At 43.5% G+C, this 11,915-nt stretch overlaps 1 protein-coding gene across 1 annotated transcript in view; it reads left to right on the top strand.

Annotated features, from left to right (window-relative positions):
• Positions 1-1,783: 1,783 nt before the first annotated feature.
• Positions 1,784-11,915, top strand: part of PMCH (pro-melanin concentrating hormone) — an 11,460-nt gene continuing 1,328 nt past the window's right edge. The window contains exons 1-2 of the mRNA XM_089651814.1: positions 1,784-2,068; positions 9,124-9,322. Of these exons, the coding sequence (XP_089507940.1) occupies positions 1,820-2,068; positions 9,124-9,322 (448 nt within the window). The 5' untranslated portion in view covers positions 1,784-1,819. The remainder of the gene's footprint in view (positions 2,069-9,123; positions 9,323-11,915) is intronic.

Below are 11,915 nucleotides of genomic sequence, written 5' to 3'. Positions count from 1 at the left end.
GAGGAGTGAGGGGGTCTGAGGAGAAGGGGTGTGAGGGGGTCTGAGAAGGGGGTGTGGGGGGGTCTGAGGAGAAGAAGGTAGGTGTGGGGGGGGATCGGAGGAGAAGGGAGGTGCATGGGGGGTCTGAAGAGGGGAAGAGAGGTGTGGGGGTCTAAGGAAGTGGAAAGGATGTGCGGGGTGGTCTGAGGAGGGGAAAGGAAGTGTGGGGGTTCTGAGGAGGAGAAGGGGGTGTGAGGTGGTCTGAGGAGGAGAGGGGGGTCTAAGGAGGAGAGGAGGTGTGTGTGTGGGGGGGGGAGGGAGGGTTTGTGGAGGAGAGGGGCTTGTGGAGTGGTTTGAAGAGGAGAGGGGGTGTAGGGTGGTCTGAGGAGGAGAGGGGGGTGTGAGGTGGATTGAGGAAGAGAGGAGGTGTGTGTGGGGGGGGGGTTGAGGAGGAGAGGGGGTTGTGGGGTGGTCTGAGGAGGAGAGTGGGTTGTGGGGTGGCTTGAGGAGGAGATGAGGTGTGTGTGTGGAGGGGGGTTTGAGGAGGAGGGGGGGTTGTGGGGTGGTCTGAGGAGGAGAATGGGTTGTAGGGTGGTTTGAGGAGGAGATGAGGTGTGTGTGTGGGGGGGGGGGGGTTGAGGAGGAGAGGGGGTTGTGGGGTGGTTTGAGGAGGAGATGAGGTGTGTGTGTGTGTAGGGGGGGGTTGAGGAGGAGAGGGGGGTGTGGTTGAGGAGGAGAGGGGGTTGTGGGGTGGTCTGAGGAGGAGAGGAGGTTGTGGGGTGGTCTGAGGAGGAGAGGGGGTTGTGGGGTGGTTTGAGGAGGAGATGAGGTGTGTATGTGTGTGTAGGGGGGGGGGGGTTGAGGAGGCGAGGGAGTTGTGGGGTGGTTTGAGGAGGAGATGAGGTGTGTATGTGTGTGTAGGGGGGGGGGGGGTTGAGGAGGAGAGGGAGTTGTGGGGTGGTTTGAAAAGGAGAGGGTGCGTGGGGGGGTCTGAGGAGGAGAGGGAGGTGTGGGGTAGTCTGAGGAGGAGAGGGGGGTGTGGGGTGGTTTGAGGAGGATTTTGCCATGAATTTTGGGGGAATGTCAGATTCATTGCTTCATAAATGTCACCTAGTCTCTTCAACCTACGACTCCTTCTGCAAGCATTTTTTTAACTTCCTCTAAAGCAGTATACAGATTTTACTTAAATGTTAACATGTTTCTCAGAATTGTACACTAAATAAATAATAAAGGAGGTGTAAATGACAAGTAAAACATGACACAGCAGGACCTCTGATAATAAACTCACAATCTAGGATGATCTTTGTGTGTCTTAAAAAAAAAGTCTATATAATGCTAAAATTCCCTTTTTTAATGACGTATTTAAAAGTTGGCAAACTCTAAAAGGATTATTCAATACTAAAGAACATGAACCTCATTGAAAGAAGTTTAGAAAGATATAAACACATTTTCTAAAGAGGAGTACAAATAATTATAAACCGCAGGCTTCTTGTATATGACTTTCTTACAATTTGTATGAAAATAAAAATCTTTTTTCATTCAGCAGATAACACCCTGCTGGCTTGGAAGGAAGGTGGTTGTATTGTGCAAATTTAGCAATGTACTTTGCTGGATTAAGTTAAAAATCAATTATTTACAAGTGTTTTCATATGAAAGCCATTGACATATACAATAGTTTGTTCAAACAGCTTCCCCAGTCAGTGTCCTGGAGAAGTGGCACATCTTTCTTTTTTTTTGCAAAATGGTAATTATGTTGCAAAACATATATATATAAAGAATTGCACTCATAGCATGTCATTATTACAAACACATTTAGATCTGCCAGGCAGCTAGCCATACAATGGTAAGAATGACTAGCTTAGGGTATCCTCTTATTATATCTTTATCCATTCTGTCCCAAGGCTTCCTTTTTTCATTTTCAAAGTCTATTCGCAAATCAGAGAACGATGAAGTTTTGCTAGATACAATTGCTCTAAGAAAAGCACTACGCAATGGAGACACGACAGACAAAACTGTAGCCAATGCAGCAGATCATTACTTAGCAGACGAAAGCTCAAACATGAAAGAGGAAGAGGAAAGAAGTATACAGGTAAGTGAAACATCTTTCTTTTTAAATGGAACTAGTCTTTCTTAAAATCTAAACATACATATTCAGCTTCATATACATAAACTAAGGGATCTATTTTTAAAAATTTGTTCTCACACATTTTGACCATGTTTTGCTTAATACATTAAATTCCTATGGCCGTCAGCTCCATCTAGTGGCCACAATGTGGAATTTTCCAAAATACTGCATTATGGCCACTAGCTTGAGTTGACTATCAAAGGATTATAGGAAATAAACATATCAGGAAAAATACGGTCAATATGCATGAGGGCTGGGTTAATGCTTGTGATATTAATCCTGCAATTTCTTTATAACTAGACCCTTTTGTGGGCGAGGGCCCGTGGTCAGTAGGGGGCCCCCTGAGATGCCCCTGGTACCTTTCATTGACTTTTTCATAGGCTTTTTTGGGTGTTGGAGAGGACAAAGGGGCCCCATGATCCCCTATTGCCCAGCGGCCCTATGAGTTGTCAGTCCGTCCTTGATATATATATATGAAAAGCCAGTAGGATTTATTTACTTAAACTGAAGAATGCAAAATCTGATGTAGCTGTGCATGGTAGCCATTCAGCTTCTAACTTCAGCTTGCTCAATTACGCTTTGACAAAAAAAATCTGGAAACTGATTGATTTCTATAGTTGCACCAGATTTTGCACGCTCCAAAAGTAAATCAACCCCAATATTTGCTTGTTATATATTCAGCTTCTGCTTCTTGCTTAGAAGTGTTCCACATTGACTGCATTTCTCCGCTCCTCTTTCCTAATGCAAGTCTATGGGTCTGGTCCAGGGACGGACTGACCATTTGTAAACTTGGGCACTGCCCGAGGGCCAGGGGTGAATAGGGGGCCCCATGAGATGCCCCTGGTACCTTTTTCATAGGCTTTTTTGAGTTTGGGCAAGGACACAGGGGCCCCATGATCCCCTATTGCCCAGGGGCCCCATGAGTTGTCAGTCCGCCCCTGGTCTGGTCTGACCTCAATGAAAACGTACTTTCTAAATTCATATCTCAGAACAGGGGAATAAACCAAGTCAAGTGTGAGGGGGGACAAAGCTGAAATAGTAAAAAAAAAAAAGGAAGAATGAGAGTAGAGAAAATAACAAGAGTAGAGCAAATTCAAAAATATGACAGCACCAACACAAAGAAATGTAACTAAGCTTAAAACACGTTTTAAGGTAGGTAAATTTTGATACAGACTAGAAGTTGTGTTCTATAATAGAAGGCTTAAAGTGGTTGTAAACCCTTACATACACCCATTGAAGTGATTGGCCTTAGTGATACATAGAGATGAAACAAATCCTCCCACAAAAGTTGTACCTGTGTATCAGCCTTCTCTTCTCTACATCCATTCAAAGTGCAGAACTTAAAAAGCTTGTCTGAGTTCAGAAAACAGGGGGCAGAGAGATACAATAACACTCTGCAGAGCTCTGGGAGCTGATTGGAGGGAAGAGACACACCACCCTCCACACAGCTCACAGGAACATAGCTAAAGGCTGTCAATCTGCTGGAGGTCCCTCCCCTGTCACCATTTTTCTCTTGGGGTCAGGAAAACTTGTCAGAAGTGATTCATGCTGATAGCAAAGGAACAGAGCAGCAGACAGAAATGTCACTTAGTGGTCTTAAATTAGACAAGTACACACTATGTAGGGAGATGTTTTGTTCATATGTTTATGTCTGAGGTTTACAACCAGTTTTACTTGCATTTGAGTACAGAAATATCTGGTTGGATTGAAGGTTTTCAGTGGTAAGAGGCACTGCTATAAAAATATTTTTCAGGAGGTATTGGGACAGTTAATAAATTCTTCTTCTTTCATGTATGAATCCTTCTTGAAAGATGAAGCAGGAATCACATTAAGGTGTCCATTTATGAACCAGCGGTAATAGATCGCTGCTCAGTTCTCCGGCATTCTCGGAGAACACAGTTCTCCTGTGAATGCCTTTTATGAAGCGATGTAGATCAGTTCTCCAAACGAAGGGAGAACGATCTACAAACGCAGGAAAACGGTCTACAAACGCTGGAAACCGGCTGATTTTACTATAATCTCGTGAGATTACAGTAAACTATCAGTTTACTAAACAGAGGTAAATTATCGCTGCTCAGTTTGCGGTCCCTCTGATTCTCCAGCTCTGGGCTGGAGAATCTGGATGGAGAACACAGATCTCCAGTGAAGAGCTGAACATGTTCTCCGCTGATCTCCTGAGTGTCATAAACTGTGAATGACCAGAGAATAGCTGCGATCCTCTGAAACGCATGTATTCTCTGTGTCATAAACGGACACCTTAGAATGGTATCTAAATAGAAAAAACCATTTTTAACAGCTGGATCCTTCCAGACACATCCATGCAAAGTTGCTTTAGAGAAAGCAAGTAAGCTAGATAAAACATATCAGTAAATACATATGTAATGTGAAAAAAGTGGATATTTAACAATAATTTTTAGGATGCATATAGTTCCCTGCTTTGAAGGAATTGCAGAGTAGGAAAGTAAAGAAAGGTGAAATCAGGGAACACGTAACAGATTTCGGGATGAGATGGCCTGAGCGTTTGAAGAAAAAAATGAAATCTAGAAGCTCCATACATATTATTGTCAATAGAGAAACAATTCTCCATTTAAAGTGTTACTAAACCCAGGACCCTGCATTCACTATACCTGGTCTCCAACAGTACACAGAACATGGAAGTGCAATTATTTTAGTAAATGTAAACTGCTAAATACCTTTTCTCATCAGCAATTTGAGCAGTCTTGTGACTTCTATCACTGTCCAGCAGAGCACTGGTTAAAGCTTGTGGGAGGAGTTTTCATTCTCCTCTCACTGTCCTATGAGACTGCAGGACTCCTGACTCTCTGTCTGGACAGCGCTGATTGGCCCTGTGCTGATCACATGCACTCTCCCAAGAAAAAAAAAAAACTCTAGCCATACTCACCAAACTTAAAATGGGCAGCTTGCCCCCAAGGCTCTGTTCTATTAGGAGATTAGTAGGAAACCGTGGAAGAAGGGGAGCATCAGAGAAAACAGGATTAAAAATTCTATTTACACAATGCAGAGGATTAACCCTTTGGTTCCAGAGGGAGTATAACAAGCATGCAGTACTGAACATAAAGATTGATTTTACTGTTGTGGATTTAGTAACATTTTAATTTTTCCAGTGTGATTTTATTTTTTAACTATATAAAGGTTTACAACCTTGCACATTTTTCTGTATGAGAGTCATCCTATATTGTAAACTTGGTCTTCTGTGTTATTTTAGCCAGCCTGTCACAGTTTAACCACAATTCTCAAGATTATACCTGACTTTTCCTGCATTGACTATAAATCACAATGGTTAACATGGATAATTCAAGCAAGATGCCATAATTAAACTGAAGGGGAAGTTAGTGCTCCTTGATAAAGAGCAGGGGAAAATAAGATCTCACTAACAAGTACTATGTCATACTATGATCCTGCAAAGGTTGCAAAATTTATTTGAAGCTTGCCACTTGCTGGATCCAAGGGGTGAACGATATTTTAGGGCTAATTCACACTGTGCTGCATTATAAAATGTCTGTCACGGCAAGGACACATGGGAAACAACAGTTTACTATGTTTCCAATTCACACTGCAACACAGCATTATGGCTGCGCTGCAGCATGCTGTGATAAAATACAGACATGCTGCATTTTATTGCAGCGCACCGTACAGCTTAGCACGGCAATGTACAGCAACATATCGTGCTGCTGTACATTGCTGTGAATGAAGTATACTTTTGTACACTTCAAATAAAGTTTTTACAAAACCAATAAAAAAAAAAAAAAGGAGCCAGTGATGCTCCGAATCACACACCACACTGTCCCTTACCGAAGTTGCAAACAGACAGCTGCTGAAGTAGGAAAGCACTCCAGAAGATTTGTATTCCCATGTGAATTCAGCCTTATACACTCGTGTTATTAAATATATACACATACAGTATATATATATATATATATATATATATATATATACACATATACACACACACACTATATTTCCAAAAACACCCCTCTGAATTTTTGGATTCAGGTGTTCCAATCACCTCCATGGCCACGGGTGTATTAAATAGAGTCCCTAGGCATGCAAACTGCTTCTACAAATAATTGTGAAAGAATTACATTACATTGAGTTTATATAGCGCCAAAGGGTTTGCTCAGCGCTGTACAATAGAGGGGGGGACAATACATGAAACATTACAGCAGCTACGAACAGCACACGAGGGGTAAGAGGGCCCTACTCTTTCGAGCTTACAATCTGGGAGGGAGGGGGTAGTGGTACAGGAGGAAGTGGCTGTGGGGGATGGAGTGGTAGGAGGAATGAAGGAGAGCAGCAGTTAGGTGAGGGTGGGGTAGGCTTCCCTGAAGAGGTGGGTTTTCAGGGAGCGCCTGAAGGTGAGAAGGGAAGGTGACAGTCTGATGGATTGGGGTAGTGAGTTCCAGAGGATGGGGGAGGACCTGGAGAAGTCTTGCAGACATGCGTGTGAGGAGGAGACCAGGGAGCAAGATAGAAGGAGGTCCTGTGAAGAGCGAAGGGTACGGGTAGGGTGGTACTTGGGAATCAGGTCGGTGAGGTAGTTAGGGGCAGTGTTGTGAATGGCTTTGTAGGTCAGAGTGAGTAGTTTGAATTTGATGCGTTGGGCGATAGGGAGCCAGTGGAGGGAGAGGCAGAGGGGGGTGGCAGAGGTGGAGCGGCTGGTGAGGTGGATGAGTCTGGCAGCTGAGTTCAGGATGGTCTGAAGCGGGGAGAGTTTGCACTGGGGTAGGCCGGTGAGAGGGAGTTGCAGTAGTCAAGGCGTGAGATAATCAGGGAGTGCAAAGAATGGGTCGTTCTCAGGAGCTCAGTGAATTCAAGCATGGTATCATGATAGGTTGTCCCCTGTACAATAAGTCCATCCGTGAAGTTTCCTTGCTACTAAATATTCCATGGTCAACTGTTAGTGGTATCGTAAAAAAAAGCGGAAGAAACTGGGAACAACAGCAACTCAGCAATGAAGTGGTAGGCCACGTAAAATGACAGAGTGGGGTCAGCACATGCTGAAGTGCACAGTCCTCAGAAGTTGCTAACTGCCTGCAGAGTCAATGGTAAAGACCTCCAAACTTTCTGTGGCCTTCAGATTATCATAACAAGTGTGCATAGAGAGCTTCATGGAATGGGTTCCATGGCGGAGCAACTGCATCCAAGCCTTACATCACCAAGTGCAATGCAAAGTGTCAGATGCAGTGGTGTAAAGCACACCGCCACTGGACTCTAGAGCAGTGGAGACATGTTCTCTGGAGTGACAAATCACATTTCTCTGTCTGGCAATCTGATATACAATTCTGGGTTTGGCTGTTGCCAGAACAGTACATGTCTGACTGCATTGTGCAAAGTGTAAAGATTGGTGGAGGGGAGATTATGGTGTGGGGTTCTTTTTCAGAGGTTGGGCTTGGCCCCTTAGTTCCAGTGAAGGGAACTTTTAAGGCATCAGCATGCCAAGACATTTTGGACAATTTCATGCTCCCAACTTTGTGGGAACAGTTTGGGGATGGCCCCGTCCTGTTCCAACACGACTGCGCACCAGTGCACAAAGCAAGGTCCACAAAGACATGGATGAGTAAGTTTGGGGTGGAGAAATCTGACTGGCCTGCACAGAGTCCTGACCTCAACCTGATAGAACACCTTTGGGATGAAATAGAGCGGAGACTGTGATCCAGGCCTTCTCACCCAACATCAGTGCCTGACCTCACAAATGCTCTTCTAGAAGAATGGTCAAACATTCCCATAGACACGCTCCTAAACCTTGTGGACAGCCTTCCCAGAAGAGTTGAAGCTGTTATAGCTGCAAAGGGTGGGCCAACATTGAACCATACAGACTAAGACTGGGATGCTATTAAAGTTCATGTGCGTGTAAACTCAGGCATTTTGTGCGTCTGTGTATATTTTATATACATATACACACACACACACTACATACAGTATATTTTCCCTCTACTGTAGAGATGATATAAAATATGTTAGAAACTCTAATGCATATTGTGACTGGTCAGTCTGTACTACGATATACAGTAAAAGGGGTTAGGAATTAAGTGGGAGTTCAATTTAAGCTGCTAGTTAAGTCAGGCTGCTGGCATAAGTCAAGAAAAATCTTCCAGCTGGTGATTGCACCCAAATTCCCAGTGCTGTAAATCTTCAATACATGTGAATCACCATAGTGAACATAGACTTCCAGGTGGACTCTCACCTTCTCGCATGGACCTGTATGTGGACACAGGTCAAACAAAGCATCTCCCCTATTAGAGGGGGTAACACATAACTTGCTCCTCTGTGCACTCTTTCCCTTATGAATCACCACTGGACCTTCACAAACGGCAACAGATTTCAGTATAGCCAACTCTGTGGATAAAGCTCAAACAACCACAAAGTAGACCATAGTGCAGTAGGCTTCTTTAAAAGGCATATATTTATTAAAGCATATCAACTCACATGATAATAGGGTTAAAAACGCATGAAACCGCGGTCAGAATCAAACAATGGAGAGCATTGGCTGATACAGCAAGCGAGAGCCATTGGCTCCTGCTGCTGTCAATCACAGCCAGGCAGCCAAAGAGAAGAGGGGGTGAGGCCAAGCCGCAGTTCTGTGTGTGAATGGATCTGGAGCACCCAACAGACAGGAGGAGCCAGAAGAGCCTACAGGGGGCCTGAGAAGAGAAGGATCAAGAACGCTCTGTGCAAAACTACTACACAGAGCAGGTGAGTAGACATGTTTATTATTTAAGAAAAAAGAAAAAAAAAATTTACCTTTAAAAATTGTTTTAAAATATTAGCAAGGACAGTCTGGAGAAGTGAAAAGGCCAGTTTTGGGTGGATCAGAACTTTAAATTTATTTACTTGGAATTTTACAAAAACATGACCCAGTTGTGGGCTCTGAGGACCAGTCAGAGAAGTCCTGTATTGGAGAAATTATTGGTAAAATTATTAAAAATATACTTTCTAAAGCTGAAGAATGTATTGCTATTCTCGTTCTTGGAAATCAATTTTTTTTTTTTCCTCCCCAGAGTTTGGGTTCTCGTAACAGTTACTTCAGTCAAGATGTTCTTCCTATAAGCAGTGGCGTGAAGCAAATGGCCTTTTCCCCACTTAAAAGCTCACTACGACATTTAGACAGTGGGGATGAGAATGTTGAGTTGACGCATGAAAGAAGAGATATTGGAGAAGAGGAAAATAAGTTTCCTATAGGAAGACGAGATTTTGACAGTAAGTATTCATTAAAATTTCCATATATTTGACTAATGCTATACACCAGCCCAGGGGCAGGCTGACAACTCATGGGGCCCGTGTCCTTGCCCAAACTCAAAAAAGCCTATGAAGAAAAAAAAAAAGTGTACCAGGGGCATCTCATGCAGCCCCCTACTGACCTCGGGCAGTGCCCAAGTTTCCAAATGGTCAGTCCGCCCCTGCACCAGCCTTCCAAAAGCAGAGGAACCACACACACACCCGACTCATTACCCCCATCCACACTTTTGTGGTAGTTGTAAGAATCCTTGCCGTTGTGCTGTTGTATTCTGACAGTGTAAAGATTTCCCCCACTGTGAGAATGCACTGATCAACGTTGCAGGCTATAGCTGGCAGAACTGATCAAGCAGCAAATATTAGATCAATTAATAGATTGACTTCTTTTCAACCACCCTACCCATATATGAAGCTGAACTGGCTGAATATCAGCCCATGTATGGCCAACTTTAAAGCAAAATATTCTACAATTTTTATGGTAGAAAATAGATTTCTAAACATTATTTTGTTTGTGTAAAACAAAGGGAAAAAAAAAAAAAATCAGCTTTTTTGCTAGGAATTACCCGAAATCCCCAAACAATTATATAATTTTTTTGAAAGCATGGACCCTGAAATTTAAGTGAAAGTCAAATGCACATTGTCAGGAAAAAATACTATTGAATGCTAATGAAAACAAAATAGTATACCCAATTTTTTGCTTACATTTAAAAAGATGAAGTGGTGTTGAGTAAATTTATATCGAAACAAAGCTTTAAAGCTGCATGTTGTTGTAAAAATCACATGGCAGCCAAAACTCTATAGACTATATACCAGGCATGTCCAAAGTCCGGCCCGCGGGCCATTTACGGCCCGGGGGTCGGTTTAATATGGCCCTCCAATAGCCTTCCCTGCTCTGTGTAATGTGGCTCTCCCACGGCCCTCCCTTCTATGGCAGACAGTCTTCTGCTTGAGAGCAGAGGGCAGTGCGCATGCCTGACTGCGGCGCATTCTCCCTGGTCTGTGTAAATGCGGCTGTCGCACGGCCCTCCCTTCTGTGGCAGACAGTCTTCTGCTTGAGAGCAGTGCGCATGCGTGACTGCGCCGCGCTGGGAGCGACAGAGGGCGGTGACGTCAGAGCCGGGCTTCCAGCGTGAAGTGTGTTTCTCTTCCCCTCCCGGCTGCCGAGCAGAGACTTCAGCTCCAGCTACCTTTTTCACCCTTCACATTAGTGCAGGTAAGTTTTTTTTTTAAATTTATTTTCAATACATTGTGAAAACTCAGCTGTCAGTTGATCTTAATGTTATGAAATGAAAAGTAAGTCGTTTGCAATTAACTTGGCATAAAATAATTTATTTGCATTTAATTGTAATGGTTCAAAGAATGTTCGGAAAAATGTTTGGCCCTCCACCATGTTCACTTCATCCAATCTGGCCCTCTTTGAACAACGTTTGGACACCCCTGCTATATACTGATTTAAGTCTTTGCAGGTTAGAATAAATTATTGCGCTCACTGACGGTTTTCGTCAAGTGTAACACAAATTATTTTTATATGCACGCCCTATGCGCAGTGTTTGCATTGGAGTGCATAGAGGCTTTTTTTTTATTAATGCGTTTATTTAACTTTATGGCTATCATACGGGGGGGGGGGGGGGGGGTGCACTTTCAGAACCTCATAAAAGGATCGACCGGCTCTTGATCCTCTTGGATAACTATTATCTGAAAGCCCTTCATCAGCTATTAAATGAATAACAGGACATCTATAAACTCACCTTGGAAGACCAGGGCTTCAACTATTAAAATTAAACAATTTGGTAGATTGGAGGCTTAAAATGCACAGAATGATGCAGGCTTGCATGCAAAGCCCAATACTTTGAAATAATGTATGATGGTAGGATTGAATTAATTTTTGCGTAATGTTTTAGGACATCTGCCATTTTATACCACTCAGCAGTAATAAAAAGTGTCACACTATTGGTTGCTATGCTCATCGTGTAAGCACTTCTGCCTTGCAGCAATGAAGTCCTTGATTTCAATTTGGGCCAGGACACCATCTGCTTGGAGTTATTTTCTCTTTGCTTATGTGGACTTTAAAAAAAATAGACATACAGAAAGGTTAAAGTGTTAGGGAAAAGTGATAATTAAGGCATTTATTTTAAAACAAATATGTTATACTTACCTGCTCTGTATAGTGGTTTTGCACAGAACAGCCCTGATCCTCTTCTCGGGTCCCCCACAAGCATTCCTGGGCCCTTCCTCCTGCCCTAGGAGCAAGTAGCTTGCTGTGGGGGGCACCCAAGCAGGCTTGCTCCCGAGCCACTGACCTACACGTCCATTCACACAGAGCCACGGCTTAGCCCTGCCCTCTCTCCTCCCCAGACAACAGGTTTTGTAGCAAGCAATAGCAAGATCAGAAGAACAAAAAAGGAGAGACCTGTGACCTGTATGCCAAGAAATAGATTTTATTGCAAATCAAAAGTCTTTGTAGTACGGGACACAGGATCTTTAATCATTATGAGTAGGAGGTCCAAGCGCCTTACATCTGGAACTGGCATCAGAGGCCTGAACATCCACCGGATAG

The sequence above is a fragment of the Staurois parvus genome, unplaced genomic scaffold (assembly GCF_062004578.1).
Source record: "Staurois parvus isolate SC_StPar_1 unplaced genomic scaffold, SC_StPar_1.0 ptg000025l, whole genome shotgun sequence".
In the NCBI taxonomy this organism is placed as follows: domain Eukaryota; kingdom Metazoa; phylum Chordata; class Amphibia; order Anura; family Ranidae; genus Staurois; species Staurois parvus.
This window is presented reverse-complemented; position numbering and strand designations above follow the sequence as displayed.